The sequence below is a fragment of the Giraffa tippelskirchi genome, chromosome 12, assembly GCF_054371585.1.
Source record: "Giraffa tippelskirchi isolate mGirTip1 chromosome 12, T2T-mGirTip1v1.2.pri, whole genome shotgun sequence".
In the NCBI taxonomy this organism is placed as follows: domain Eukaryota; kingdom Metazoa; phylum Chordata; class Mammalia; order Artiodactyla; family Giraffidae; genus Giraffa; species Giraffa tippelskirchi.
Window position 1 is genome coordinate 71,409,606 of NC_137286.1, and position 26,953 is coordinate 71,436,558.

Genomic DNA, 26,953 nt, shown 5'->3' on the forward strand with positions numbered 1-26,953 from the left:
GGCACTGCCCCTCCTGACTGTTTTGAGACCCCGCATCCAAGTTGGAGGCCCGAAAGGAAGACTCGAAGGTCTCCCTCTCTTATAGAAAAGAGTAGCCAACTTTCTGGTCCTCTGTTTCCATTGAGATTCTGTTCAAGTGTCCCAGCTCGGCTTCTGCGGGTGGCTGATCTTCTAATGGCTCCCTGCGTTCTTGTCTTTTCCTTTCCAAACCTTCCGTCCTTTTCCCCCTTCTGGGGTGGATGGGCGCTGTCATTGCTTCTACCTTCGAGACAGATTGATGAAAAGTCTGGACCGTCGACTCCTTTCCTCTCTTTGGTTCTGTGTCTCTCTCTGGCTGTGTCCCTCTCTTTTCCTTTCTCGATTCAGTCTGTGTCTTCCTCTTTCTCTCTCGTGTGTGGATGGATGGATGCTAGGAATGCACATGTATATGATTAGATGAGGGTTATGTTTTAGGGATGGGTTAGAGGGAGAGAAAGGCTTTAGGTCGGAGTTGGTCATGGGGGAAGGGTCAAGGGTGGTGGTGGTGTTTCTTGGAATCTGAGTGCTGTGCATTCTTTGTCTCTTTCCATATGAACCCCTTCTCAGATACACCACTTGCAAGGAGTCTCTCATGTTCCATTTCCTATCTTTTGCATCTGTGAATGCTTAGCTTCTCTGTTGTGAAGAGGTTCCATTGGATGGAAACCCATTGGTGTACTTCGTTTCCCTCTTTCCCTTACTTGAAGAGACCCATTTCTACCTCCGCCCAGCAAATGGCAAGGAGACTCTGATGTTAAGGAGCCTTTGACCTACGCTTCTTTCTAGCTATCTCATGACATCAGTCTTTAGGGTGAGGTTTTTCCCCGATATTGAGGTGGTGTGACATCAAAACCAATAGCGTTCTTCAGATGTAGCTGTCTGGTTTTCCCATGGCCATTCATTGAAGAGGCTTTCTTGTTCGCATTTGGATATTCTCCCCTTCTGTGTCAGAGATGAGTTGACCATGGATGCCGGGGTTTGTTTCTGGACCCTCAACTTTATTCCATCGATCTGGATCTGTGTGTGTTGTTGTATTCCCAATAGCATACTGTCCTGCTGCTGCCGCTGCGGCTAAGTCACTTCAGTCCTGTCTGACTCTGCGCGACCCCATGGCCTGCAGCCTACCAGGCTCCTCCGTCCAGGGCATTTTCCAGGCAAGAGTACTGGCGTGGGTCGCCATCGCCTTCTCCGATACTCTCCTGAGGATCCTAGTTTGGTCGTCTAATTTCCTTTCACACAACCTTGGATGTCCGTATCGGGGCTTTTTCGTCGGATTGTATTGACAATTTAGGCTCTTTTCTGTTTCCGTAACCCCTTTTGCAATTCTTTGTTCGGTGCGACAATGCATTGGCATTTTGGGAGGAATAGCGTCCAAGCTGTGGATTGCCTTGTGGGGCTGTGACATCATTTTCCCAATAGGAATTCTTTCAAGCCCTGAGCACAGCTTCTCTTTCCAGTGATTGGTGTGGGCTTGATCTTCCTTCTTCCATCTCTCGCCGTTTTGTGAGAACAGGTCCTTCCTTCCCTTCTGGGTTAGATGGACTCGTGGGTATCACTTCAGTGAATGGCATTGTCAGTGGGGGTGATAATTCCCTTCTCATTGGAAGACTTTGCTGTGAGTATTAGAAATGCAAGTGATTTCTCTTCCCCTTCCTCCCTGTCCATCTCTCAGAGCCACCGGGAAACAGAGGCCTCATCCAGGGTCACACAGGCCTGAGCGAGTGCAACTAGACTGTTGTTTCTTCAGGCCCTCAGTGCTGGACATCATCCGGGATACTCTGTGTGTGTCTTCCTCAGTCTGGTGTCCCTTCAGACCTTTCCCTAGTTTTCACAGGCTTGTTGTGTTGGTGTTCTTTGTCTGTTTGGAGACACATCCTTGAGAAGCTTTGTGTTTCCACTCATTCGTCTCGCGATGTATGACCTGTCTTTTGCTTTTGTAATGAGGTCTTTCCCACAGTAGATATCTTTGATTTTGCAAAGTCCACTGTATTCTCTGGGTTGTTTTGTGGACTGCCTTTTAGTTTTGTGTGTGAAGACTCAAAGCACGTGTCCGGTTTCTGCTCATTGTTCTTCTAGATTTGTGACAAGTTTTCATGGAAACTTTGTCTAGGGATAACTGGAAGTGAACTCGGTGTAAGGTGTCAAGTCTCCATCTCCATTCATGTCATGCCCTGCAGTTTCCAATTCCCTGTTCCTGAGTGGTTTTGGAGACCTTGTGGGAAGTTTGGTTGCATGGGAGTTTGCATTTCCACCTTGAGTAGATTCCCACTGTTCTGCCCTCAGGGACACTGTCAAGGGGGAGTGAGGAGCAGCCTGCACTTCCAGCAGTGACCACACGGTGGGGCGAGTGCTGCTCTCCCCTCTGGGAGCCCCAGGCCACAGGCATCCCAGTGAGGAGCCAGCTCTGTGCTCGGCTGAAAGGAGTTAGACTCTCAGGAGCCTCTGAGCCCTTGCCTTTGGATCACCCAGGGTGGGCATTTACTGTGACAGAAAAAAATTGCCCTGAATTCCATGGACGGAAGAGCCTGGCTGTGTAGAGTTCGTGAGTTGCCGTGAATCAGACACAACTGAGGACACAAAAACTCAATAGACTAAAACACTTTTGGGGGGTGGGGGGAGTGAAAGGGGGTGATGTGGGGTTTTTTTGTCGTATATAACAGCCAAGGGAAATCTAGTTTAAACCTAAATTCACATAGATGGGAAAGGTATAGCTCTCCGTCACCCTATTAAAAAAAAAAAAAAAACTACTTAACTTTTCTGAAAGTTTATTTAGTAGCTTCCTTGAGCAGTTCATTGTGAAGCATTTTTTTTTTTTTCTGTGACATCGGCCTCATTAAAAAGTACGGTTTGCCTTTACTGGATAATTTTGTTCATTGGTTTGTTAGGGAATCTTGGTAATATTTGAGTTTCCTGGGGAGCATGGTCACATGACCTGGCCCTGGCCAATCGGTGCGTTCCACCTCCCTGGCCACTGTGATTGGCTCCGGACTGGGGCAGTGCCCAATCGGGGCCCAGGGCCGGGCCTCACGTTGGAAGCCAGGGGAAGACGAGCTCTCGTCCTGCTGGGGTAGGGGAAGGGGTGGGGCCGGGGGAGGTCAGGCTCCAGCAGTGGGAGGGGCTTGAGGTCCACCTGCGGCAGTTGGTGACCTTCCTGCTCCCCTCAGGGCAGAGCCGCCGGCCTGAGAATGAGGGCGCTGCTGAGCCCAGGGGCTGGGATGGCCCGTTGCTGCTGTGGTCCCAGAGCTCCACCCGAGACCTGACGGAGGCCGTCTGCCCGTGAGTCCTCTCCCGCTTGTCTGTCAGCTTGTTTGAACCATGCTGGGTTTTCTGCCCAGCCGGCTCAGGGGAGTCCCTGGAAATGCAAGGGTGTGGGTTTTGGCAGACTTCAGGGAAGACATGCCAGATGAGCCTGGGAGACTCCAGCTTAATCTGGATTCAGGAGATATCTCTTCGGGCCAGCTAGTAATTGTAGGATAAGCCTAATGAGTCTTCACAGGATGAAGAGAGTAACGTGCCAAGGTAGCAATCGATGTCCTCATTCGAGAGGATGATGAAGCTGGTGCTCAGAGAAGGGGGGAACTTGGCCACAGCAAGGAGGTGTGCACCCAGGCGGAACCCCCAGATCCGGCCATTTGAGCTCAGGGAGGCCACTGGTGTGGCTTGTCCCTGTGGCAGGGGCCGAGGCACGCAGCCCACCCTGATTCCTGCGGGGGCCTGACTTGGGAAGTGCCATCTGGTAGCTTTGAGACTCACCAAACCAAATTGCACTGGAGAGAGGAAGGACACCTTCCTTCATCCACCCCCCACCCCCGCCGGATTCCCACATACCCTGACCCCTTTCTCTGGATTTCGGAGCCATTTCCAGAGTCCCGCTCATATGACCTCATTCGAAGTGCACTGTGGACGAGCTGCCATCTGCAGCTGCTACCACAGCAGCCAAGGGCTTTATCTCCCGAGTACCTCCCTTCCTTTGGAACTTGGGGGCCCTCTACTCCCCACTTGCACACCACAGACCTTTGCTGAGGATTGTGGGGACCCTCACTCAGTTTGCAGCACGTTGTAGCCATCCCTGTCCTCTCAATACCTCCCTTGCAACTCAGCTTGTGAGCTCCTTTGGAGCAGCGTGGCCCACCTGGCTGCAACGGCAGAGACACAGCTGACAGTGAAACAACAGCTTCGATCTGACAGCCGGAAAGCTCTGTCAAAAGGGACCTCCCTCTTCACACCGTAGAGGCTGTAGGAGCCGCCAGGGTTTGGGAACCAGTGCTGGGGCCAAAATGACTCCACAGCTGTTTTCCTTCCTGGGGAGGGTTCTGGCTCGAGTGGGAATGGCTCAAGTCTCCTAAGGTTCTGAAAGCCCACTGTGTGCAGATTCACGGTACACAGAGAGGAGAAGGTGGAGTCCTGCCTTGGAGGTGGTCACAGCTCACGGATGAGCCAGGCAGGCAGGCAGGCAGGCAGGGCATGAGAACACCTGAGCTGCCTTCATGAGTGAATGGTGTGGGGGCAGAGGAAGAGAAGCCGGTCTGCTCCCTCATGTGGTGCCCAGGGCAGGTTGTCCCCAGAGGAAACCCTTACGACGGTGAGGACTCTCACTGCTGTTTCCCAAGGGGTTCCGTCGGTGCGTGTCTTCCCCGGAGCGGTCAGGCCGTCTCTAAAGTACACTGGCCATGGGCATTGCCTCTCCTTGGAACTTCCCATGTGTTTCTCTTTTGTATGGAACAGTGATTTTTCTAGAGGGGTTCTGGGCCACAAGGTTGTTGGGTCATTTGCTAGCCTTCTGTCGTGAAGAACGCTTTCCTGGGCGTTGGGGTGGTTTGTTGTTCCAGCTCCCTTTCTTGGCTTCTTTTGGGAGCTGGTGCAACAAGAGGAGCTCAGCCTCTGCCTTCTGGCTGAGATGTCACCCTTCAAACAGCAATGCCTGCCTGGAGATAATGATGGCATTTGCCAAAAGGGCTTCGTTTGGCACATGATATCTTGAAAGGACGTACACCGTCCTTTCAGCTATCAAAGGCTAGTTCAAATGACATAAAAATGAGAACTCTCCAATGGAGTCTTACAGTAGGTGGAGAGTCCGAAAAAAACTCCTTCAGTCATTTCACTGAGAGTCATTGATTGGGGACACCAAGAATATAGGAAGGAATGCAGAAAGAAAAGATGAAATTGTGGTCAGGATCGGGGGGAGGGATGAACAGGGCGTGCTTGCCTTGAACCCAGGCTTTGTTGGCGGGTGGGGCATAAAGATCGAACGGGTCTGAAACTACAGAGTGGTGATGGTAACACAGTATCACCAGAGTTACACAACAGTGTTCCCAAATTGCAACAATGATGAAAAAGTTTACTAATCCCAACTTAACGAACAAAAATAGACGAAACCATACAAAAAGTAAAACATCACCAGAAAGGTGGAAACAAACCAAATGCAAAGCAGTTCAGGGGAAAGGAACTCCATGTCCCCTGGGGGCAGACCGAGTTGCCGGCGTCCACGGTGAGCAGACAGGGATGGAGGCGGCAGAGCCGACCGCTCCCCTGGACATGGTGTTTCCGGCAAGGGCTCTGGGTCTCTGTCCAGAGCGGGGGCTCGTTCTTCCTGCAGGGGCGGGTGAGTCATCGTCGGCGTCTGGGTGTTGCGCGGGAGCCAGGGCAGGCTCTCCCTGCCGAGGCGGTGGCTCCTCCTCTGCCTCGGGTTCTCCTGCCAAAGCCCGAGCAGGTACAGGTGCACGTGGAGGTGGAGGTTCTGGCTGAGGGGGTGGGACATCAGTGCCTGGGGCTGGGGGTCCTGCAGGCACGGAGATCCGATCTGCCCGGTGTGCTGGCCAGTACCCAGCTGGCCTGGTGTCTCTGCGAGGGCAAGTCTCGGTTCTCCATCTACCCTCGGTGGATCCCTGGGTCCTGCACCTGGAGCCACCACCTCTGTAGGCACAGGTCTGGGAAGTGGAGCCTGGTTCCAGTTGGAGGCCAGTGCTAGAGCTGGGGGAGAAGCAAAGTTTGCCCACAGGCCAGCCTTGGCATGTGCGTATCCCGGGACAGAAAGCTTCCAAGAGATTCCCAAAGAATACCCAGGGTCGGATGTCTTTTGGGACTGAAGTGTGCAAGATGGGGGTGGGGGTGTGAGGCCAGCGCTTGCTGCAGGCCCAGCAGCATCTTTCGGGGACTCGTCCCTGTGTAGCTCAGCACCCCCTCCCCACACACTCCCGTGCACCAGCCACAGCGTCCTCACCTCTGTGCTCTGGCGTGCTGGGCTCCAGGTCCTCCTGCTGCCTCAGAGGCCGGGGTTCTCGGGACTCTGGGTCGGAGCCGGGTGTGCTGAGCTCCGTGGCAGCCTCAGACTGGGCCGCCGGGTGTATCCTGGGCGGTGTCTCGGCAGCAGGCCTTCCCCGCCTCCGCTTCGCCCCCGGTGGGGCTGATGCCTCCGTGGGCACGCTCACCTGGAGCCTGCACTGGGCCTCACGGGCGGGGGGGTGGTGCTCCGACCCCTCCCTCCGGGAGGTGGACGGGGTGTCCCCGTCCTCGGCCTCATCACGTGGGAAGCTCTGCAACGACAGTGACCGTCAGCCAGCCGTGCTGGGAGTTTTCCGAGCTGGGCCTGGCCAGTGGAGCCGCTGCTTCTGCCTGCTCGAACTTCTCTTGCCAGAAGGGTCAGAGACGTGTGTCTGCTCAGATCCCCACCCGGGAGGAAAGAGACCCACCTGAGGGTGTGAGGTCAGCCTGGGCGGCCGGCGCTGCCCGCACTCTCCCCATCCCAGCCAGCCTGCTCTCCCCTGGGGTGTGGACACAACTTGTCCGCAGGCTTCTGACCCCACATCCGCCTGGGCTTCCTTGAGGGAGACACACCCCGAGAAACCCGCATCCACACACACAGGCAAAGGACCCGGTGTTTCCGGGTGGCATGGGAGAGGTGGCCTGGCCCGGCCTGGGGCTCCCCGTGTTACCTTTCTGTTTCTCCGGGCAGAGGGCCAGAGGCCTCTCGGGGGTGCCCTGAGCCAACGTCGACAGGGTGCCCACGCACACTGCCTGTGAGCTCTCCTGAGGCCCCGGACTCTGGGCAGGGGCAAACAGCAGAACATCCTGGCAGCAAGAGATCTGGCTGGGGGCTCCTCTCCGCTCTGGAGGCCTGGATACCCGGGTTGCGGGTTCTGTTGGGATCTGTTGCCGGCAGGTGACATCATTTCCTGGGGTTCGTGCGGAGGTCCCTTCCCCAAAACTTCCCAAGGGAATCTCTGGGTTTCTGACTGCTCGACCACCCCCCTTAGGCCATGTGCAGGCACAGTGACAGCCACACACTCAGCCCACAGCCCTGGGGAGGCCTGGGTGCAGCCAGGGCCTGAGCTCCGAGGACCCCGCTGCTCTCAGACCAGGCTCCTTCTTCTCATAAGTGGTGTGGCCCTGGACAAGCATATGCCCCTCAGGGTTTCCCCAGTCTCTCCATCTGCAGAGTGGGGGTCATTCTCCCATCTGTTTCCTAGGTCTGTCGGCCTACGAGCGGCTCCATGCCTCTCCACCTGGGGCCGATATCACGTGGAGCTTGTGCGCTGAGACTTCAGAAAGAAAGACTCCATCCAGGGCTGACACAGCACAGAATGGGGCAGAACGAGGCCTGGATGCGCCGTGGTACCCAGGAAAAGGCACTGCCCCTCCTGACTGTTTTGAGACCCCGCATCCAAGTTGGAGGCCCGAAAGGAAGACTCGAAGGTCTCCCTCTCTTATAGAAAAGAGTAGCCAACTTTCTGGTCCTCTGTTTCCATTGAGATTCTGTTCAAGTGTCCCAGCTCGGCTTCTGCGGGTGGCTGAGCTTCTAATGGCTCCCTGCGTTCTTGTCTTTTCCTCTCCAAACCTTCCGTCCTTTTCCCCCTTCTGGGGTGGATGGGCGCTGTCATTGCTTCTACCTTCGAGACAGATTGATGAAAAGTCTGGACCATCGACTCCTTTCCTCTCTTTGGTTCCGTGTCTCTCTCTGGCTGTGTCCCTCTCTTTTCCTTTCTCGATTCAGTCTGTGTCTTCCTCTTTCTCTCTCGTGTGTGGATGGATGGATGCTAGGAATGCACATGTATATGATTAGATGAGGGTTATGTTTTAGGGATGGGTTAGAGGGAGAGAAAGGCTTTAGGTCGGAGTTGGTCATGGGGGAAGGGTCAAGGGTGGTGGTGGTGTTTCTTGGAATCTGAGTGCTGTGCATTCTTCGTCTCTTTCCATATGAACCCCTTCTCAGATACACCACTTGCAAGGAGTCTCTCATGTTCCGTTTCCTATCTTTTGCATCTGTGAATGCTTAGCTTCTCTGTTGTGAAGAGGTTCCATTGGATGGAAACCCATTGGTGTACTTCGTTTCCCTCTTTCCCTTACTTGAAGAGACCCATTTCTACCTCCGCCCAGCAAATGGCAAGGAGACTCTGATGTTAAGGAGCCTTTGACCTACGCTTCTTTCTAGCTATCTCAAGACATCAGTCTTTAGGGTGAGGTTTTTCCCCGATATTGAGGTGGTGTGAGATCAAAACCAATAGCGTTCTTCAGATGTAGCTGTCTGGTTTTCCCATGGCCATTTATTGAAGAGGCTTTCTTGTTCCCATTTGGATATTCTCCCCTTCTGTGTCAGAGATGAGTTGACCATGGATGCCGGGGTTTGTTTCTGGACCCTCAACTTTATTCCATCGATCTGGATCTGTGTGTGTTGTTGTATTCCCAATAGCATACTGTCCTGCTGCTGCCGCTGCGGCTAAGTCACTTCAGTCGTGTCTGACTCTGCGCGACCCCATGGCCTGCAGCCTACCAGGCTCCTCCGTCCAGGGCATTTTCCAGGCAAGAGTACTGGCGTGGGTCGCCATCGCCTTCTCCGATACGCTCCTGAGGATCCTAGTTTGGTCGTCTAATTTCCTTTCACACAACCTTGGATGTCCGTATCGGGGCTTTTTCGTCGGATTGTATTGACAATTTAGGCTCTTTTCTGTTTCCGTAACCCCTTTTGCAGTTCTTTGTTCGGTGCGACAATGCATTGGCATTTTGGGAGGAATAGCATCCAAGCTGTGGATTGCCTTGTGGGGCTGTGACATCATTTTCCCAATAGGAATTCTTTCAAGCCCTGAGCACAGCTTCTCTTTCCAGTGATTGGTGTGGGCTTGATCTTCCTTCTTCCATCTCTCGCCGTTTTGTGAGAACAGGTCCTTCCTTCCCTTCTGGGTTAGATGGACTCGTGGGTATCACTTCAGTGCATGGCATTGTCAGTGGGGGTGATAATTCCCTTCTCATTGGAAGACTTTGCTGTGAGTATTAGAAATGCAAGTGATTTCTCTTCCCCTTCCTCCCTGTCCATCTCTCAGAGCCACCGGGAAACAGAGGCCTCATCCAGGGTCACACAGGCCTGAGGGAGTGCAACTAGACTGTTGTTTCTTCAGGCCCTCCGTGCTGGACATCATCCGGGATACTCTGTGTGTGTCTTCCTCAGTCTGGTGTCCCTTCAGACCTTTCCCTAGTTTTCACAGGCTTGTTGTGTTGGTGTTCTTTGTCTGTTTGGAGACACATCCTTGAGAAGCTTTGTGTTTCCACTCATTCGTCTCGCGATGTATGACCTGTCTTTTGCTTTTGTAATGAGGTCTTTCCCACAGTAGATATCTTTGATTTTGCAAAGTCCACTGTATTCTCTGGGTTGTTTTGTGGACTGCCTTTTAGTTTTGTGTGTGAAGACTCAAAGCACGTGTCCGGTTTCTGCTCATTGTTCTTCTAGATTTGTGACAAGTTTTCATGGAAACTTTGTCTAGGGATAACTGGAAGTGAACTCGGTGTAAGGTGTCAAGTCTCCATCTCCATTCATGTCATGCCCTGCAGTTTCCAATTCCCTGTTCCTGAGTGGTTTTGGAGACCTTGTGGGAAGTTTGGTTGCATGGGAGTTTGCATTTCCACCTTGAGTAGATTCCCACTGTTCTGCCCTCAGGGACACTGTCAAGGGGGAGTGAGGAGCAGCCTGCACTTCCAGCAGTGACCACACGGTGGGGCGAGTGCTGCTCTCCCCTCTGGGAGCCCCAGGCCACAGGCATCCCAGTGAGGAGCCAGCTCTGTGCTCGGCTGAAAGGAGTTAGACTCTCAGGAGCCTCTGAGCCCTTGCCTTTGGATCACCCAGGGTGGGCATTTACTGTGACAGAAAAAAATTGCCCTGAATTCCATGGACGGAAGAGCCTGGCTGTGTAGAGTTCGTGAGTTGCCGTGAATCAGACACAACTGAGGACACAAAAACTCAATAGACTAAAACACTTTTGGGGGGTGGGGGGAGTGAAAGGGGGTGATGTGGGGTTTTTTTGTCGTATATAATAGCCAAGGGAAATCTAGTTTAAACCTAAATTCACATAGATGGGAAAGGTATAGCTCTCCGTCACCCTATTAAAAAAAAAAAAAAAAAACTACTTAACTTTTCTGAAAGTTTATTTAGTAGCTTCCTTGAGCAGTTCATTGTGAAGCATTTTTTTTTTTTTTCTGTGACATCGGCCTCATTAAAAAGTACGGTTTGCCTTTACTGGATAATTTTGTTCATTGGTTTGTTAGGGAATCTTGGTAATATTTGAGTTTCCTGGGGAGCATGGTCACATGACCTGGCCCTGGCCAATCGGTGCGTTCCACCTCCCTGGCCACTGTGATTGGCTCCGGACTGGGGCAGTGCCCAATCGGGGCCCAGGGCCGGGCCTCACGTTGGAAGCCAGGGGAAGACGAGCTCTCGTCCTGCTGGGGTAGGGGAAGGGGTGGGGCCGGGGGAGGTCAGGCTCCAGCAGTGGGAGGGGCTTGAGGTCCGCCTGCGGCAGTTGGTGACCTTCCTGCTCCCCTCAGGGCAGAGCCGCCGGCCTGAGAATGAGGGCGCTGCTGAGCCCAGGGGCTGGGATGGCCCGTTGCTGCTGTGGTCCCAGAGCTCCACCCGAGACCTGACGGAGGCCGTCTGCCCGTGAGTCCTCTCCCGCTTGTCTGTCAGCTTGTTTGAACCATGCTGGGTTTTCTGCCCAGCCGGCTAAGGGGAGTCCCTGGAAATGCAAGGGTGTGGGTTTTGGCAGACTTCAGGGAAGACATGCCAGATGAGCCTGGGAGACTCCAGCTTAATCTGGATTCAGGAGATATCTCTTCGGGCCAGCTAGTAATTGTAGGATAAGCCTAATGAGTCTTCACAGGATGAAGAGAGTAACGTGCCAAGGTAGCAATCGATGTCCTCATTCGAGAGGATGATGAAGCTGGTGCTCAGAGAAGGGGGGAACTTGGCCACAGCAAGGAGGTGTGCACCCAGACGGAACCCCCAGATCCGGCCATTTGAGCTCAGGGAGGCCACTGGTGTGGCTTGTCCCTGTGGCAGGGGCCGAGGCACGCAGCCCACCCTGATTCCTGCGGGGGCCTGACTTGGGAAGTGCCATCTGGTAGCTTTGAGACTCACCAAACCAAATTGCACTGGAGAGAGGAAGGACACCTTCCTTCATCCACCCCCCACCCCCGCCGGATTCCCACATACCCTGACCCCTTTCTCTGGATTTCGGAGCCATTTCCAGAGTCCCGCTCATATGACCTCATTCGAAGTGCACTGTGGACGAGCTGCCATCTGCAGCTGCTACCACAGCAGCCAAGGGCTTTATCTCCCGAGTACCTCCCTTCCTTTGGAACTTGGGGGCCCTCTACTCCCCACTTGCACACCACAGACCTTTGCTGAGGATTGTGGGGACCCTCACTCAGTTTGCAGCACGTTGTAGCCATCCCTGTCCTCTCAATACCTCCCTTGCAACTCAGCTTGTGAGCTCCTTTGGAGCAGCGTGGCCCACCTGGCTGCAACGGCAGAGACACAGCTGACAGTGAAACAACAGCTTCGATCTGACAGCCGGAAAGCTCTGTCAAAAGGGACCTCCCTCTTCACACCGTAGAGGCTGTAGGAGCCGCCAGGGTTTGGGAACCAGTGCTGGGGCCAAAATGACTCCACAGCTGTTTTCCTTCCTGGGGAGGGTTCTGGCTCGAGTGGGAATGGCTCAAGTCTCCTAAGGTTCTGAAAGCCCACTGTGTGCAGATTCACGGTACACAGAGAGGAGAAGGTGGAGTCCTGCCTTGGAGGTGGTCACAGCTCACGGATGAGCCAGGCAGGCAGGCAGGCAGGCAGGGCATGAGAACACCTGAGCTGCCTTCATGAGTAAATGGTGTGGGGGCAGAGGAAGAGAAGCCGGTCTGCTCCCTCATGTGGTGCCCAGGGCAGGTTGTCCCCAGAGGAAACCCTTACGACGGTGAGGACTCTCACTGCTGTTTCCCAAGGGGTTCCGTCGGTGCGTGTCTTCCCCGGAGCGGTCAGGCCGTCTCTAAAGTACACTGGCCATGGGCATTGCCTCTCCTTGGAACTTCCCATGTGTTTCTCTTTTGTATGGAACAGTGATTTTTCTAGAGGGGTTCTGGGCCACAAGGTTGTTGGGTCATTTGCTAGCCTTCTGTCGTGAAGAACGCTTTCCTGGGCGTTGGGGTGGTTTGTTGTTCCAGCTCCCTTTCTTGGCTTCTTTTGGGAGCTGGTGCAACAAGAGGAGCTCAGCCTCTGCCTTCTGGCTGAGATGTCACCCTTCAAACAGCAATGCCTGCCTGGAGATAATGATGGCATTTGCCAAAAGGGCTTCGTTTGGCACATGATATCTTGAAAGGACGTACACCGTCCTTTCAGCTATCAAAGGCTAGTTCAAATGACATAAAAATGAGAACTCTCCAATGGAGTCTTACAGTAGGTGGAGAGTCCGAAAAAAACTCCTTCAGTCATCTCACTGAGAGTCATTGATTGGGGACACCAAGAATATAGGAAGGAATGCAGAAAGAAAAGATGAAATTGTGGTCAGGATCGGGGGGAGGGATGAACAGGGCCTGCTTGCCTTGAACCCAGGCTTTGTTGGCGGGTGGGGCATAAAGATCGAACGGGTCTGAAACTACAGAGTGGTGATGGTAACACAGTATCACCAGAGTTACACAACAGTGTCCCAAATTGCAACAATGATGAAAAAGTTTACTAATCCCAACTTAACCAACAAAAATAGACGAAACCATACAAAAAGTAAAACATCACCAGAAAGGTGGAAACAAACCAAATGCAAAGCAGCTCAGGGGAAAGGAACTCCATGTCCCCTGGGGGCAGACCGAGTTGCCGGCGTCCACGGTGAGCAGACAGGGATGGAGGCTGCAGAGCCGACCGCTCCCCTGGACATGGTGTTTCCGGCAAGGGCTCTGGGTCTCTGTCCAGAGCGGGGGCTCGTTCTTCCTGCAGGGGCGGGTGAGTCATCGTCGGCGTCTGGGTGTTGCGCGGGAGCCAGGGCAGGCTCTCCCTGCCGAGGCGGTGACTCCTCCTCTGCCTCGGGTTCTCCTGCCAAAGCCCGAGCAGGTACAGGTGCACGTGGAGGTGGAGGTTCTGGCTGAGGGGGTGGGACATCAGTGCCTGGGGCTGGGGGTCCTGCAGGCACGGAAATCCGATCTGCCCGGTGTGCTGGCCAGTACCCAGCTGGCCTGGTGTCTCTGCGAGGGCAAGGCTCGGTTCTCCATCTGCCCTCGGTGGATCCCTGGGTCCTGCACCTGGAGCCACCACCTCTGTAGGCACAGGTCTGGGAAGTGGAGCCTGTTTCCAGTTGGAGGCCAGTGCTAGAGCTGGGGGAGAAGCAAAGTTTGCCCACAGACCAGCCTTGGCATGTGCGTATCCCGGGACAGAAAGCTTCCAAGAGATTCCGAAAGAATACCCAGGGTTGGATGTCTTTTGGGACTGAAGTGTGCAAGATGGGGGTGGTGGTGTGAGGCCAGCGCTTGCTGCAGGCCCAGCAGCATCTTTCGGGGACTCGTCCCTGTGTAGCTCAGCACCCCCTCCCCACACACTCCCGTGCACCAGCCCCAGCGTCCTTACCTCTGTGCTCTGGCGTGCTGGGCTCCAGGTCCTCCTGCTGCCTCAGAGGCCGGGGTTCTCGGGACTCTGGGTCGGAGCCGGGTGTGCTGAGCTCCGTGGCAGCCTCAGACTGGGCCGCCGGGTGTATCCTGGGCGGTGTCTCGGCAGCAGGCCTTCCCCGCCTCCGCTTCGCCCCCGGTGGGGCTGATGCCTCCGTGGGCACGCTCACCTGGAGCCTGCACTGGGCCTCACGGGCGGGGGGTTGGTGCTCCGACCCCTCCCTCCGGGAGGTGGACGGGGTGTCCCCGTCCTCGGCCTCATCACGTGGGAAGCTCTGCAACGACAGTGACCGTCAGCCAGCCGTGCTGGGAGTTTTCCGAGCTGGGCCTGGCCAGTGGAGCCGCTGCTTCTGCCTGCTCGAACTTCTCTTCCCAGAAGGGTCAGAGACGTGTGTCTGCTCAGATCCCCACCCGGGAGGAAAGAGACCCACCTGAGGGTGTGAGGTCAGCCTGGGCGGCCGGCCCTGCCCGCACTGTTCCCATCCCAGCCAGCCTGATCTCCCCTGGGGTGTGGACACAACTTGTCCGCAGGCTTCTGACCCCACATCCGCCTGGGCTTCCTTGAGGGAGACACACCCCGAGAAACCCGCATCCACACACACAGGCAAAGGACCCGGTGTTTCCGGGTGGCATGGGAGAGGTGGCCTGGCCCGGCCTGGGGCTCCCAGTGTTACCTTTCTGTTTCTCCGGGCAGAGGGCCAGAGGCCTCTCGGGGGTGCCCTGAGCCAACGTCGACAGGGTGCCCACGCACACTGCCTGTGAGCTCTCCTGAGGCCCCGGCCTCTGGGCAGGGGCAAACAGCAGAACATCCTGGCAGCAAGAGATCTGGCTGGGGGCTCCTCTCCGCTCTGGAGGCCTGGATACCCGGGTTGCGGGTTCTGTTGGGTTCTGTTGCCGGCAGGTGACATCATTTCCTGGGGTTCGTGCTGAGGTCCCTTCCCCAAAACTTCCCAAGGGAATCTCTGGGTTTCTGACTGCTCGACCACCCCCCTTAGGCCATGTGCAGGCACAGTGACAGCCACACAGCCCAGCCCACAGCCCTGGGGAGGCCTGGGTGCAGCCAGGGCCTGAGCTCCGAGGACCCCGCTGCTCTCAGACCAGGCTCCTTCTTCTCATAAGTGGTGTGGCCCTGGACAAGCATATGCCCCTCAGGGTTTCCCCAGTCTCTCCATCTGCAGAGTGGGGGTCATTCTCCCATCTGTTTCCTAGGTCTGTCGGCCTACGAGCAGCTCCATGCCTCTCCACCTGGGGCCGATATCACGTGGAGCTTGTGCGCTGAGACTTCAGAAAGAAAGACTCCATCCAGGGCTGACACAGCACAGAATGGGGCAGAACGAGGCCTGGATGCGCCGTGGTACCCAGGAAAAGGCACTGCCCCTCCTGACTGTTTTGAGACCCCACATCCAAGTTGGAGGCCCGAAAGGAAGACTCGAAGGTCTCCCTCTCTTATAGAAAAGAGTAGCCAACTTTCTGGTCCTCTGTTTCCATTGAGATTCTGTTCAAGTGTCCCAGCTCGGCTTCTGCGGGTGGCTGAGCTTCTAATGGCTCCCTGCGTTCTTGTCTTTTCCTCTCCAAACCTTCCGTCCTTTTCCCCCTTCTGGGGTGGATGGGCGCTGTCATTGCTTCTACCTTCGAGACAGATTGATGAAAAGTCTGGACCATCGACTCCTTTCCTCTCTTTGGTTCCGTGTCTCTCTCTGGCTGTGTCCCTCTCTTTTCCTTTCTCGATTCAGTCTGTGTCTTCCTCTTTCTCTCTCGTGTGTGGATGGATGGATGCTAGGAATGCACATGTATATGATTAGATGAGGGTTATGTTTTAGGGATGGGTTAGAGGGAGAGAAAGGCTTTAGGTCGGAGTTGGTCATGGGGGAAGGGTCAAGGGTGGTGGTGGTGTTTCTTGGAATCTGAGTGCTGTGCATTCTTCGTCTCTTTCCATATGAACCCCTTCTCAGATACACCACTTGCAAGGAGTCTCTCATGTTCCGTTTCCTATCTTTTGCATCTGTGAATGCTTAGCTTCTCTGTTGTGAAGAGGTTCCATTGGATGGAAACCCATTGGTGTACTTCGTTTCCCTCTTTCCCTTACTTGAAGAGACCCATTTCTACCTCCGCCCAGCAAATGGCAAGGAGACTCTGATGTTAAGGAGCCTTTGACCTACGCTTCTTTCTAGCTATCTCAAGACATCAGTCTTTAGGGTGAGGTTTTTCCCCGATATTGAGGTGGTGTGAGATCAAAACCAATAGCGTTCTTCAGATGTAGCTGTCTGGTTTTCCCATGGCCATTTATTGAAGAGGCTTTCTTGTTCCCATTTGGATATTCTCCCCTTCTGTGTCAGAGATGAGTTGACCATGGATGCCGGGGTTTGTTTCTGGACCCTCAACTTTATTCCATCGATCTGGATCTGTGTGTGTTGTTGTATTCCCAATAGCATACTGTCCTGCTGCTGCCGCTGCGGCTAAGTCACTTCAGTCGTGTCTGACTCTGCGCGACCCCATGGCCTGCAGCCTACCAGGCTCCTCCGTCCAGGGCATTTTCCAGGCAAGAGTACTGGCGTGGGTCGCCATCGCCTTCTCCGATACGCTCCTGAGGATCCTAGTTTGGTCGTCTAATTTCCTTTCACACAACCTTGGATGTCCGTATCGGGGCTTTTTCGTCGGATTGTATTGACAATTTAGGCTCTTTTCTGTTTCCGTAACCCCTTTTGCAGTTCTTTGTTCGGTGCGACAATGCATTGGCATTTTGGGAGGAATAGCATCCAAGCTGTGGATTGCCTTGTGGGGCTGTGACATCATTTTCCCAATAGGAATTCTTTCAAGCCCTGAGCACAGCTTCTCTTTCCAGTGATTGGTGTGGGCTTGATCTTCCTTCTTCCATCTCTCGCCGTTTTGTGAGAACAGGTCCTTCCTTCCCTTCTGGGTTAGATGGACTCGTGGGTATCACTTCAGTGCATGGCATTGTCAGTGGGGGTGATAATTCCCTTCTCATTGGAAGACTTTGCTGTGAGTATTAGAAATGCAAGTGATTTCTCTTCCCCTTCCTCCCTGTCCATCTCTCAGAGCCACCGGGAAACAGAGGCCTCATCCAGGGTCACACAGGCCTGAGGGAGTGCAACTAGACTGTTGTTTCTTCAGGCCCTCCGTGCTGGACATCATCCGGGATACTCTGTGTGTGTCTTCCTCAGTCTGGTGTCCCTTCAGACCTTTCCCTAGTTTTCACAGGCTTGTTGTGTTGGTGTTCTTTGTCTGTTTGGAGACACATCCTTGAGAAGCTTTGTGTTTCCACTCATTCGTCTCGCGATGTATGACCTGTCTTTTGCTTTTGTAATGAGGTCTTTCCCACAGTAGATATCTTTGATTTTGCAAAGTCCACTGTATTCTCTGGGTTGTTTTGTGGACTGCCTTTTAGTTTTGTGTGTGAAGACTCAAAGCACGTGTCCGGTTTCTGCTCATTGTTCTTCTAGATTTGTGACAAGTTTTCATGGAAACTTTGTCTAGGGATAACTGGAAGTGAACTCGGTGTAAGGTGTCAAGTCTCCATCTCCATTCATGTCATGCCCTGCAGTTTCCAATTCCCTGTTCCTGAGTGGTTTTGGAGACCTTGTGGGAAGTTTGGTTGCATGGGAGTTTGCATTTCCACCTTGAGTAGATTCCCACTGTTCTGCCCTCAGGGACACTGTCAAGGGGGAGTGAGGAGCAGCCTGCACTTCCAGCAGTGACCACACGGTGGGGCGAGTGCTGCTCTCCCCTCTGGGAGCCCCAGGCCACAGGCATCCCAGTGAGGAGCCAGCTCTGTGCTCGGCTGAAAGGAGTTAGACTCTCAGGAGCCTCTGAGCCCTTGCCTTTGGATCACCCAGGGTGGGCATTTACTGTGACAGAAAAAAATTGCCCTGAATTCCATGGACGGAAGAGCCTGGCTGTGTAGAGTTCGTGAGTTGCCGTGAATCAGACACAACTGAGGACACAAAAACTCAATAGACTAAAACACTTTTGGGGGGTGGGGGGAGTGAAAGGGGGTGATGTGGGGTTTTTTTGTCGTATATAATAGCCAAGGGAAATCTAGTTTAAACCTAAATTCACATAGATGGGAAAGGTATAGCTCTCCGTCACCCTATTAAAAAAAAAAAAAAAAAAACTACTTAACTTTTCTGAAAGTTTATTTAGTAGCTTCCTTGAGCAGTTCATTGTGAAGCTTTTTTTTTTTTCTGTGACATCGGCCTCATTAAAAAGTACGGTTTGCCTTTACTGGATAATTTTGTTCATTGGTTTGTTAGGGAATCTTGGTAATATTTGAGTTTCCTGGGGAGCATGGTCACATGACCTGGCCCTGGCCAATCGGTGCGTTCCACCTCCCTGGCCACTGTGATTGGCTCCGGACTGGGGCAGTGCCCAATCGGGGCCCAGGGCCGGGCCTCACGTTGGAAGCCAGGGGAAGACGAGCTCTCGTCCTGCTGGGGTAGGGGAAGGGGTGGGGCCGGGGGAGGTCAGGCTCCAGCAGTGGGAGGGGCTTGAGGTCCGCCTGCGGCAGTTGGTGACCTTCCTGCTCCCCTCAGGGCAGAGCCGCCGGCCTGAGAATGAGGGCGCTGCTGAGCCCAGGGGCTGGGATGGCCCGTTGCTGCTGTGGTCCCAGAGCTCCACCCGAGACCTGACGGAGGCCGTCTGCCCGTGAGTCCTCTCCCGCTTGTCTGTCAGCTTGTTTGAACCATGCTGGGTTTTCTGCCCAGCCGGCTAAGGGGAGTCCCTGGAAATGCAAGGGTGTGGGTTTTGGCAGACTTCAGGGAAGACATGCCAGATGAGCCTGGGAGACTCCAGCTTAATCTGGATTCAGGAGATATCTCTTCGGGCCAGCTAGTAATTGTAGGATAAGCCTAATGAGTCTTCACAGGATGAAGAGAGTAACGTGCCAAGGTAGCAATCGATGTCCTCATTCGAGAGGATGATGAAGCTGGTGCTCAGAGAAGGGGGGAACTTGGCCACAGCAAGGAGGTGTGCACCCAGACGGAACCCCCAGATCCGGCCATTTGAGCTCAGGGAGGCCACTGGTGTGGCTTGTCCCTGTGGCAGGGGCCGAGGCACGCAGCCCACCCTGATTCCTGCGGGGGCCTGACTTGGGAAGTGCCATCTGGTAGCTTTGAGACTCACCAAACCAAATTGCACTGGAGAGAGGAAGGACACCTTCCTTCATCCACCCCCCACCCCCGCCGGATTCCCACATACCCTGACCCCTTTCTCTGGATTTCGGAGCCCTTTCCAGAGTCCCGCTCATATGACCTCATTCGAAGTGCACTGTGGACGAGCTGCCATCTGCAGCTGCTACCACAGCAGCCAAGGGCTTTAGCTCCCGAGTACCTCCCTTCCTTTGGAACTTGGGGGCCCTCTACTCCCCACTTGCACACCACAGACCTTTGCTGAGGATTGTGGGGACCCTCACTCAGTTTGCAGCACGTTGTAGCCATCCCTGTCCTCTCAATACCTCCCTTGCAACTCAGCTTGTGAGCTCCTTTGGAGCAGCGTGGCCCACCTGGCTGCAACGGCAGAGACACAGCTGACAGTGAAACAACAGCTTCGATCTGACAGCCGGAAAGCTCTGTCAAAAGGGACCTCCCTCTTCACACCGTAGAGGCTGTAGGAGCCGCCAGGGTTTGGGAACCAGTGCTGGGGCCAAAATGACTCCACAGCTGTTTTCCTTCCTGGGGAGGGTTCTGGCTCGAGTGGGAATGGCTCAAGTCTCCTAAGGTTCTGAAAGCCCACTGTGTGCAGATTCACGGTACACAGAGAGGAGAAGGTGGAGTCCTGCCTTGGAGGTGGTCACAGCTCACGGATGAGCCAGGCAGGCAGGCAGGCAGGCAGGGCATGAGAACACCTGAGCTGCCTTCATGAGTGAGTGGTGTGGGGGCAGAGGAAGAGAAGCCGGTCTGCTCCCTCATGTGGTGCCCAGGGCAGGTTGTCCCCAGAGGAAACCCTTACGACGGTGAGGACTCTCACTGCTGTTTCCCAAGGGGTTCCGTCGGTGCGTGTCTTCCCCGGAGCGGTCAGGCCGTCTCTAAAGTACACTGGCCATGGGCATTGCCTCTCCTTGGAACTTCCCATGTGTTTCTCTTTTGTATGGAACAGTGATTTTTCTAGAGGGGTTCTGGGCCACAAGGTTGTTGGGTCATTTGCTAGCCTTCTGTCGTGAAGAACGCTTTCCTGGGCGTTGGGGTGGTTTGTTGTTCCAGCTCCCTTTCTTGGCTTCTTTTGGGAGCTGGTGCAACAAGAGGAGCTCAGCCTCTGCCTTCTGGCTGAGATGTCACCCTTCAAACAGCAATGCCTGCCTGGAGATAATGATGGCATTTGCCAAAAGGGCTTCGTTTGGCACATGATATCTTGAAAGGACGTACACCGTCCTTTCAGCTATCAAAGGCTAGTTCAAATGACATAAAAATGAGAACTCTCCAATGGAGTCTTACAGTAGGTGGAGAGTCCGAAAAAAACTCCTTCAGTCATCTCACTGAGAGTCATTGATTGGGGACACCAAGAATATAGGAAGGAATGCAGAAAGAAAAGATGAAATTGTGGTCAGGATCGGGGGGAGGGATGAACAGGGCCTGCTTGCCTTGAACCCAGGCTTTGTTGGCGGGTGGGGCATAAAGATCGAACGGGTCTGAAACTACAGAGTGGTGATGGTAACACAGTATCACCAGAGTTACACAACAGTGTCCCAAATTGCAACAATGATGAAAAAGTTTACTAATCCCAACTTAACCAACAAAAATAGACGAAACCATACAAAAAGTAAAACATCACCAGAAAGGTGGAAACAAACCAAATGCAAAGCAGCTCAGGGGAAAGGAACTCCATGTCCCCTGGGGGCAGACCGAGTTGCCGGCGTCCACGGTGAGCAGACAGGGATGGAGGCTGCAGAGCCGACCGCTCCCCTGGACATGGTGTTTCCGGCAAGGGCTCTGGGTCTCTGTCCAGAGCGGGGGCTCGTTCTTCCTGCAGGGGCGGGTGAGTCATCGTCGGCGTCTGGGTGTTGCGCGGGAGCCAGGGCAGGCTCTCCCTGCCGAGGCGGTGACTCCTCCTCTGCCTCGGGTTCTCCTGCCAAAGCCCGAGCAGGTACAGGTGCACGTGGAGGTGGAGGTTCTGGCTGAGGGGGTGGGACATCAGTGCCTGGGGCTGGGGGTCCTGCAGGCACGGAAATCCGATCTGCCCGGTGTGCTGGCCAGTACCCAGCTGGCCTGGTGTCTCTGCGAGGGCAAGGCTCGGTTCTCCATCTGCCCTCGGTGGATCCCTGGGTCCTGCACCTGGAGCCACCACCTCTGTAGGCACAGGTCTGGGAAGTGGAGCCTGTTTCCAGTTGGAGGCCAGTGCTAGAGCTGGGGGAGAAGCAAAGTTTGCCCACAGACCAGCCTTGGCATGTGCGTATCCCGGGACAGAAAGCTTCCAAGAGATTCCGAAAGAATACCCAGGGTTGGATGTCTTTTGGGACTGAAGTGTGCAAGATGGGGGTGGGGGTGTGAGGCCAGCGCTTGCTGCAGGCCCAGCAGCATCTTTCGGGGACTCGTCCCTGTGTAGCTCAGCACCCCCTCCCCACACACTCCCGTGCACCAGCCCCAGCGTCCTTACCTCTGTGCTCTGGCGTGCTGGGCTCCAGGTCCTCCTGCTGCCTCAGAGGCCGGGGTTCTCGGGACTCTGGGTCGGAGCCGGGTGTGCTGAGCTCCGTGGCAGCCTCAGACTGGGCCGCCGGGTGTATCCTGGGCGGTGTCTCGGCAGCAGGCCTTCCCCGCCTCCGCTTCGCCCCCGGTGGGGCTGATGCCTCCGTGGGCACGCTCACCTGGAGCCTGCACTGGGCCTCACGGGCGGGGGGTTGGTGCTCCGACCCCTCCCTCCGGGAGGTGGACGGGGTGTCCCCGTCCTCGGCCTCATCACGTGGGAAGCTCTGCAACGACAGTGACCGTCAGCCAGCCGTGCTGGGAGTTTTCCGAGCTGGGCCTGGCCAGTGGAGCCGCTGCTTCTGCCTGCTCGAACTTCTCTTCCCAGAAGGGTCAGAGACGTGTGTCTGCTCAGATCCCCACCCGGGAGGAAAGAGACCCACCTGAGGGTGTGAGGTCAGCCTGGGCGGCCGGCCCTGCCCGCACTGTTCCCATCCCAGCCAGCCTGATCTCCCCTGGGGTGTGGACACAACTTGTCCGCAGGCTTCTGACCCCACATCCGCCTGGGCTTCCTTGAGGGAGACACACCCCGAGAAACCCGCATCCACACACACAGGCAAAGGACCCGGTGTTTCCGGGTGGCATGGGAGAGGTGGCCTGGCCCGGCCTGGGGCTCCCCGTGTTACCTTTCTGTTTCTCCGGGCAGAGGGCCAGAGGCCTCTCGGGGGTGCCCTGAGCCAACGTCAACAGGGTGCCCACGCACACTGCCTGTGAGCTCTCCTGAGGCCCCGGCCTCTGGGCAGGGGCAAACAGCAGAACATCCTGGCAGCAAGAGATCTGGCTGGGGGCTCCTCTCCGCTCTGGAGGCCTGGATACCCGGGTTGCGGGTTCTGTTGGGTTCTGTTGCCGGCAGGTGACATCATTTCCTGGGGTTCGTGCTGAGGTCCCTTCCCCAAAACTTCCCAAGGGAATCTCTGGGTTTCTGACTGCTCGACCACCCCCCTTAGGCCATGTGCAGGCACATTGACAGCCACACAGCCCAGCCCACAGCCCTGGGGAGGCCTGGGTGCAGCCAGGGCCTGAGCTCCGAGGACCCCGCTGCTCTCAGACCAGGCTCCTTCTTCTCATAAGTGGTGTGGCCCTGGACAAGCATATGCCCCTCAGGGTTTCCCCAGTCTCTCCATCTGCAGAGTGGGGGTCATTCTCCCATCTGTTTCCTAGGTCTGTCGGCCTACGAGCAGCTCCATGCCTCTCCACCTGGGGCCGATATCACGTGGAGCTTGTGCGCTGAGACTTCAGAAAGAAAGACTCCATCCAGGGCTGACACAGCACAGAATGGGGCAGAACGAGGCCTGGATGCGCCGTGGTACCCAGGAAAAGGCACTGCCCCTCCTGACTGTTTTGAGACCCCACATCCAAGTTGGAGGCCCGAAAGGAAGACTCGAAGGTCTCCCTCTCTTATAGAAAAGAGTAGCCAACTTTCTGGTCCTCTGTTTCCATTGAGATTCTGTTCAAGTGTCCCAGCTCGGCTTCTGCGGGTGGCTGAGCTTCTAATGGCTCCCTGCGTTCTTGTCTTTTCCTCTCCAAACCTTCCGTCCTTTTCCCCCTTCTGGGGTGGATGGGCGCTGTCATTGCTTCTACCTTCGAGACAGATTGATGAAAAGTCTGGACCATCGACTCCTTTCCTCTCTTTGGTTCCGTGTCTCTCTCTGGCTGTGTCCCTCTCTTTTCCTTTCTCGATTCAGTCTGTGTCTTCCTCTTTCTCTCTCGTGTGTGGATGGATGGATGCTAGGAATGCACATGTATATGATTAGATGAGGGTTATGTTTTAGGGATGGGTTAGAGGGAGAGAAAGGCTTTAGGTCGGAGTTGGTCATGGGGGAAGGGTCAAGGGTGGTGGTGGTGTTTCTTGGAATCTGAGTGCTGTGCATTCTTCGTCTCTTTCCATATGAACCCCTTCTCAGATACACCACTTGCAAGGAGTCTCTCATGTTCCGTTTCCTATCTTTTGCATCTGTGAATGCTTAGCTTCTCTGTTGTGAAGAGGTTCCATTGGATGGAAACCCATTGGTGTACTTCGTTTCCCTCTTTCCCTTACTTGAAGAGACCCATTTCTACCTCCGCCCAGCAAATGGCAAGGAGACTCTGATGTTAAGGAGCCTTTGACCTACGCTTCTTTCTAGCTATCTCATGACATCAGTCTTTAGGGTGAGGTTTTTCCCCGATATTGAGGTGGTGTGAGATCAAAACCAATAGCGTTCTTCAGATGTAGCTGTCTGGTTTTCCCATGGCCATTTATTGAAGAGGCTTTCTTGTTCCCAGTTGGATATTCTCCCCTTCTGTGTCAGAGATGAGTTGACCATGGATGCCGGGGTTTGTTTCTGGACCCTCAACTTTATTCCATCGATCTGGATCTGTGTGTGTTGTTGTATTCCCAATAGCATACTGTCCTGCTGCTGCCGCTGCGGCTAAGTCACTTCAGTCGTGTCTGACTCTGCGCGACCCCATGGCCTGCAGCCTACCAGGCTCCTCCGTCCAGGGCATTTTCCAGGCAAGAGTACTGGCGTGGGTCGCCATCGCCTTCTCCGATACGCTCCTGAGGATCCTAGTTTGGTCGTCTAATTTCCTTTCACACAACCTTGGATGTCCGTATCGGGGCTTTTTCGTCGGATTGTATTGACAATTTAGGCTCTTTTCTGTTTCCGTAACCCCTTTTGCAGTTCTTTGTTCGGTGCGACAATGCATTGGCATTTTGGGAGGAATAGCATCCAAGCTGTGGATTGCCTTGTGGGGCTGTGACATCATTTTCCCAATAGGAATTCTTTCAAGCCCTGAGCACAGCTTCTCTTTCCAGTGATTGGTGTGGGCTTGATCTTCCTTCTTCCATCTCTCGCCGTTTTGTGAGAACAGGTCCTTCCTTCCCTTCTGGGTTAGATGGACTCGTGGGTATCACTTCAGTGCATGGCATTGTCAGTGGGGGTGATAATTCCCTTCTCATTGGAAGACTTTGCTGTGAGTATTAGAAATGCAAGTGATTTCTCTTCCCCTTCCTCCCTGTCCATCTCTCAGAGCCACCGGGAAACAGAGGCCTCATCCAGGGTCACACAGGCCTGAGGGAGTGCAACTAGACTGTTGTTTCTTCAGGCCCTCCGTGCTGGACATCATCCGGGATACTCTGTGTGTGTCTTCCTCAGTCTGGTGTCCCTTCAGACCTTTCCCTAGTTTTCACAGGCTTGTTGTGTTGGTGTTCTTTGTCTGTTTGGAGACACATCCTTGAGAAGCTTTGTGTTTCCACTCATTCGTCTCGCGATGTATGACCTGTCTTTTGCTTTTGTAATGAGGTCTTTCCCACAGTAGATATCTTTGATTTTGCAAAGTCCACTGTATTCTCTGGGTTGTTTTGTGGACTGCCTTTTAGTTTTGTGTGTGAAGACTCAAAGCACGTGTCCGGTTTCTGCTCATTGTTCTTCTAGATTTGTGACAAGTTTTCATGGAAACTTTGTCTAGGGATAACTGGAAGTGAACTCGGTGTAAGGTGTCAAGTCTCCATCTCCATTCATGTCATGCCCTGCAGTTTCCAATTCCCTGTTCCTGAGTGGTTTTGGAGACCTTGTGGGAAGTTTGGTTGCATGGGAGTTTGCATTTCCACCTTGAGTAGATTCCCACTGTTCTGCCCTCAGGGACACTGTCAAGGGGGAGTGAGGAGCAGCCTGCACTTCCAGCAGTGACCACACGGTGGGGCGAGTGCTGCTCTCCCCTCTGGGAGCCCCAGGCCACAGGCATCCCAGTGAGGAGCCAGCTCTGTGCTCGGCTGAAAGGAGTTAGACTCTCAGGAGCCTCTGAGCCCTTGCCTTTGGATCACCCAGGGTGGGCATTTACTGTGACAGAAAAAAATTGCCCTGAATTCCATGGACGGAAGAGCCTGGCTGTGTAGAGTTCGTGAGTTGCCGTGAATCAGACACAACTGAGGACACAAAAACTCAATAGACTAAAACACTTTTGGGGGGTGGGGGGAGTGAAAGGGGGTGATGTGGGGTTTTTTTGTCGTATATAATAGCCAAGGGAAATCTAGTTTAAGCCTAAATTCACATAGATGGGAAAGGTATAGCTCTCCGTCACCCTATTAAAAAAAAAAAAAAAAACTACTTAACTTTTCTGAAAGTTTATTTAGTAGCTTCCTTGAGCAGTTCATTGTGAAGCATTTTTTTTTTTTTTCTGTGACATCGGCCTCATTAAAAAGTACGGTTTGCCTTTACTGGATAATTTTGTTCATTGGTTTGTTAGGGAATCTTGGTAATATTTGAGTTTCCTGGGGAGCATGGTCACATGACCTGGCCCTGGCCAATCGGTGCGTTCCACCTCCCTGGCCACTGTGATTGGCTCCGGACTGGGGCAGTGCCCAATCGGGGCCCAGGGCCGGGCCTCACGTTGGAAGCCAGGGGAAGACGAGCTCTCGTCCTGCTGGGGTAGGGGAAGGGGTGGGGCCGGGGGAGGTCAGGCTCCAGCAGTGGGAGGGGCTTGAGGTCCGCCTGCGGCAGTTGGTGACCTTCCTGCTCCCCTCAGGGCAGAGCCGCCGGCCTGAGAATGAGGGCGCTGCTGAGCCCAGGGGCTGGGATGGCCCGTTGCTGCTGTGGTCCCAGAGCTCCACCCGAGACCTGACGGAGGCCGTCTGCCCGTGAGTCCTCTCCCGCTTGTCTGTCAGCTTGTTTGAACCATGCTGGGTTTTCTGCCCAGCCGGCTAAGGGGAGTCCCTGGAAATGCAAGGGTGTGGGTTTTGGCAGACTTCAGGGAAGACATGCCAGATGAGCCTGGGAGACTCCAGCTTAATCTGGATTCAGGAGATATCTCTTCGGGCCAGCTAGTAATTGTAGGATAAGCCTAATGAGTCTTCACAGGATGAAGAGAGTAACGTGCCAAGGTAGCAATCGATGTCCTCATTCGAGAGGATGATGAAGCTGGTGCTCAGAGAAGGGGGGAACTTGGCCACAGCAAGGAGGTGTGCACCCAGACGGAACCCCCAGATCCGGCCATTTGAGCTCAGGGAGGCCACTGGTGTGGCTTGTCCCTGTGGCAGGGGCCGAGGCACGCAGCCCACCCTGATTCCTGCGGGGGCCTGACTTGGGAAGTGCCATCTGGTAGCTTTGAGACTCACCAAACCAAATTGCACTGGAGAGAGGAAGGACACCTTCCTTCATCCACCCCCCACCCCCGCCGGATTCCCACATACCCTGACCCCTTTCTCTGGATTTCGGAGCCATTTCCAGAGTCCCGCTCATATGACCTCATTCGAAGTGCACTGTGGACGAGCTGCCATCTGCAGCTGCTACCACAGCAGCCAAGGGCTTTATCTCCCGAGTACCTCCCTTCCTTTGGAACTTGGGGGCCCTCTACTCCCCACTTGC

The 26,953-nt window shown here is 54.5% G+C and overlaps 1 protein-coding gene and 1 long non-coding RNA gene across 2 annotated transcripts in view; one reads left to right on the forward strand and one right to left on the reverse strand.

The window, feature by feature from the left end:
- LOC145529707 (uncharacterized) overlaps window positions 1-26,953 on the forward strand; it is a 1,704,434-nt gene that overhangs the window by 967,416 nt on the left and 710,065 nt on the right. Inside the window, exons 124-127 of the long non-coding RNA XR_014071296.1 lie at window positions 3,183-3,294; window positions 10,828-10,939; window positions 18,471-18,582; window positions 26,115-26,226. This is a non-coding gene — a long non-coding RNA (uncharacterized LOC145529707). The remainder of the gene's footprint in view (window positions 1-3,182; window positions 3,295-10,827; window positions 10,940-18,470; window positions 18,583-26,114; window positions 26,227-26,953) is intronic.
- On the reverse strand, window positions 12,980-18,056 carry LOC145529517 (uncharacterized). Its single transcript, XM_081550093.1, has 3 exons — window positions 14,595-18,056; window positions 13,883-14,195; window positions 12,980-13,632 (listed from the first exon to the last, which is right to left on the reverse strand). Exons 1-3 carry the CDS (start codon window positions 14,829-14,831, stop codon window positions 13,004-13,006), a joined length of 1,179 nt encoding a protein of 392 aa, XP_081406219.1. The 5' UTR covers window positions 14,832-18,056; the 3' UTR covers window positions 12,980-13,003.

Coding starts and splice junctions, on each gene's coding strand:
- LOC145529517 (XM_081550093.1), bottom strand. CDS start 14,831: ATGATGTCACCTGCCGGCAACAGAACCCAACAGAACCCGCAACCCGGG. Junction 14,196..14,594: donor CTGCCCGGAGAAACAGAAAG/GTAACACTGGGA, acceptor CTGTCGTTGCAG/AGCTTCCCACGTGATGAGGC. Junction 13,633..13,882: donor CAGCACGCCAGAGCACAGAG/GTAAGGACGCTG, acceptor CTTCTCCCCCAG/CTCTAGCACTGGCCTCCAAC.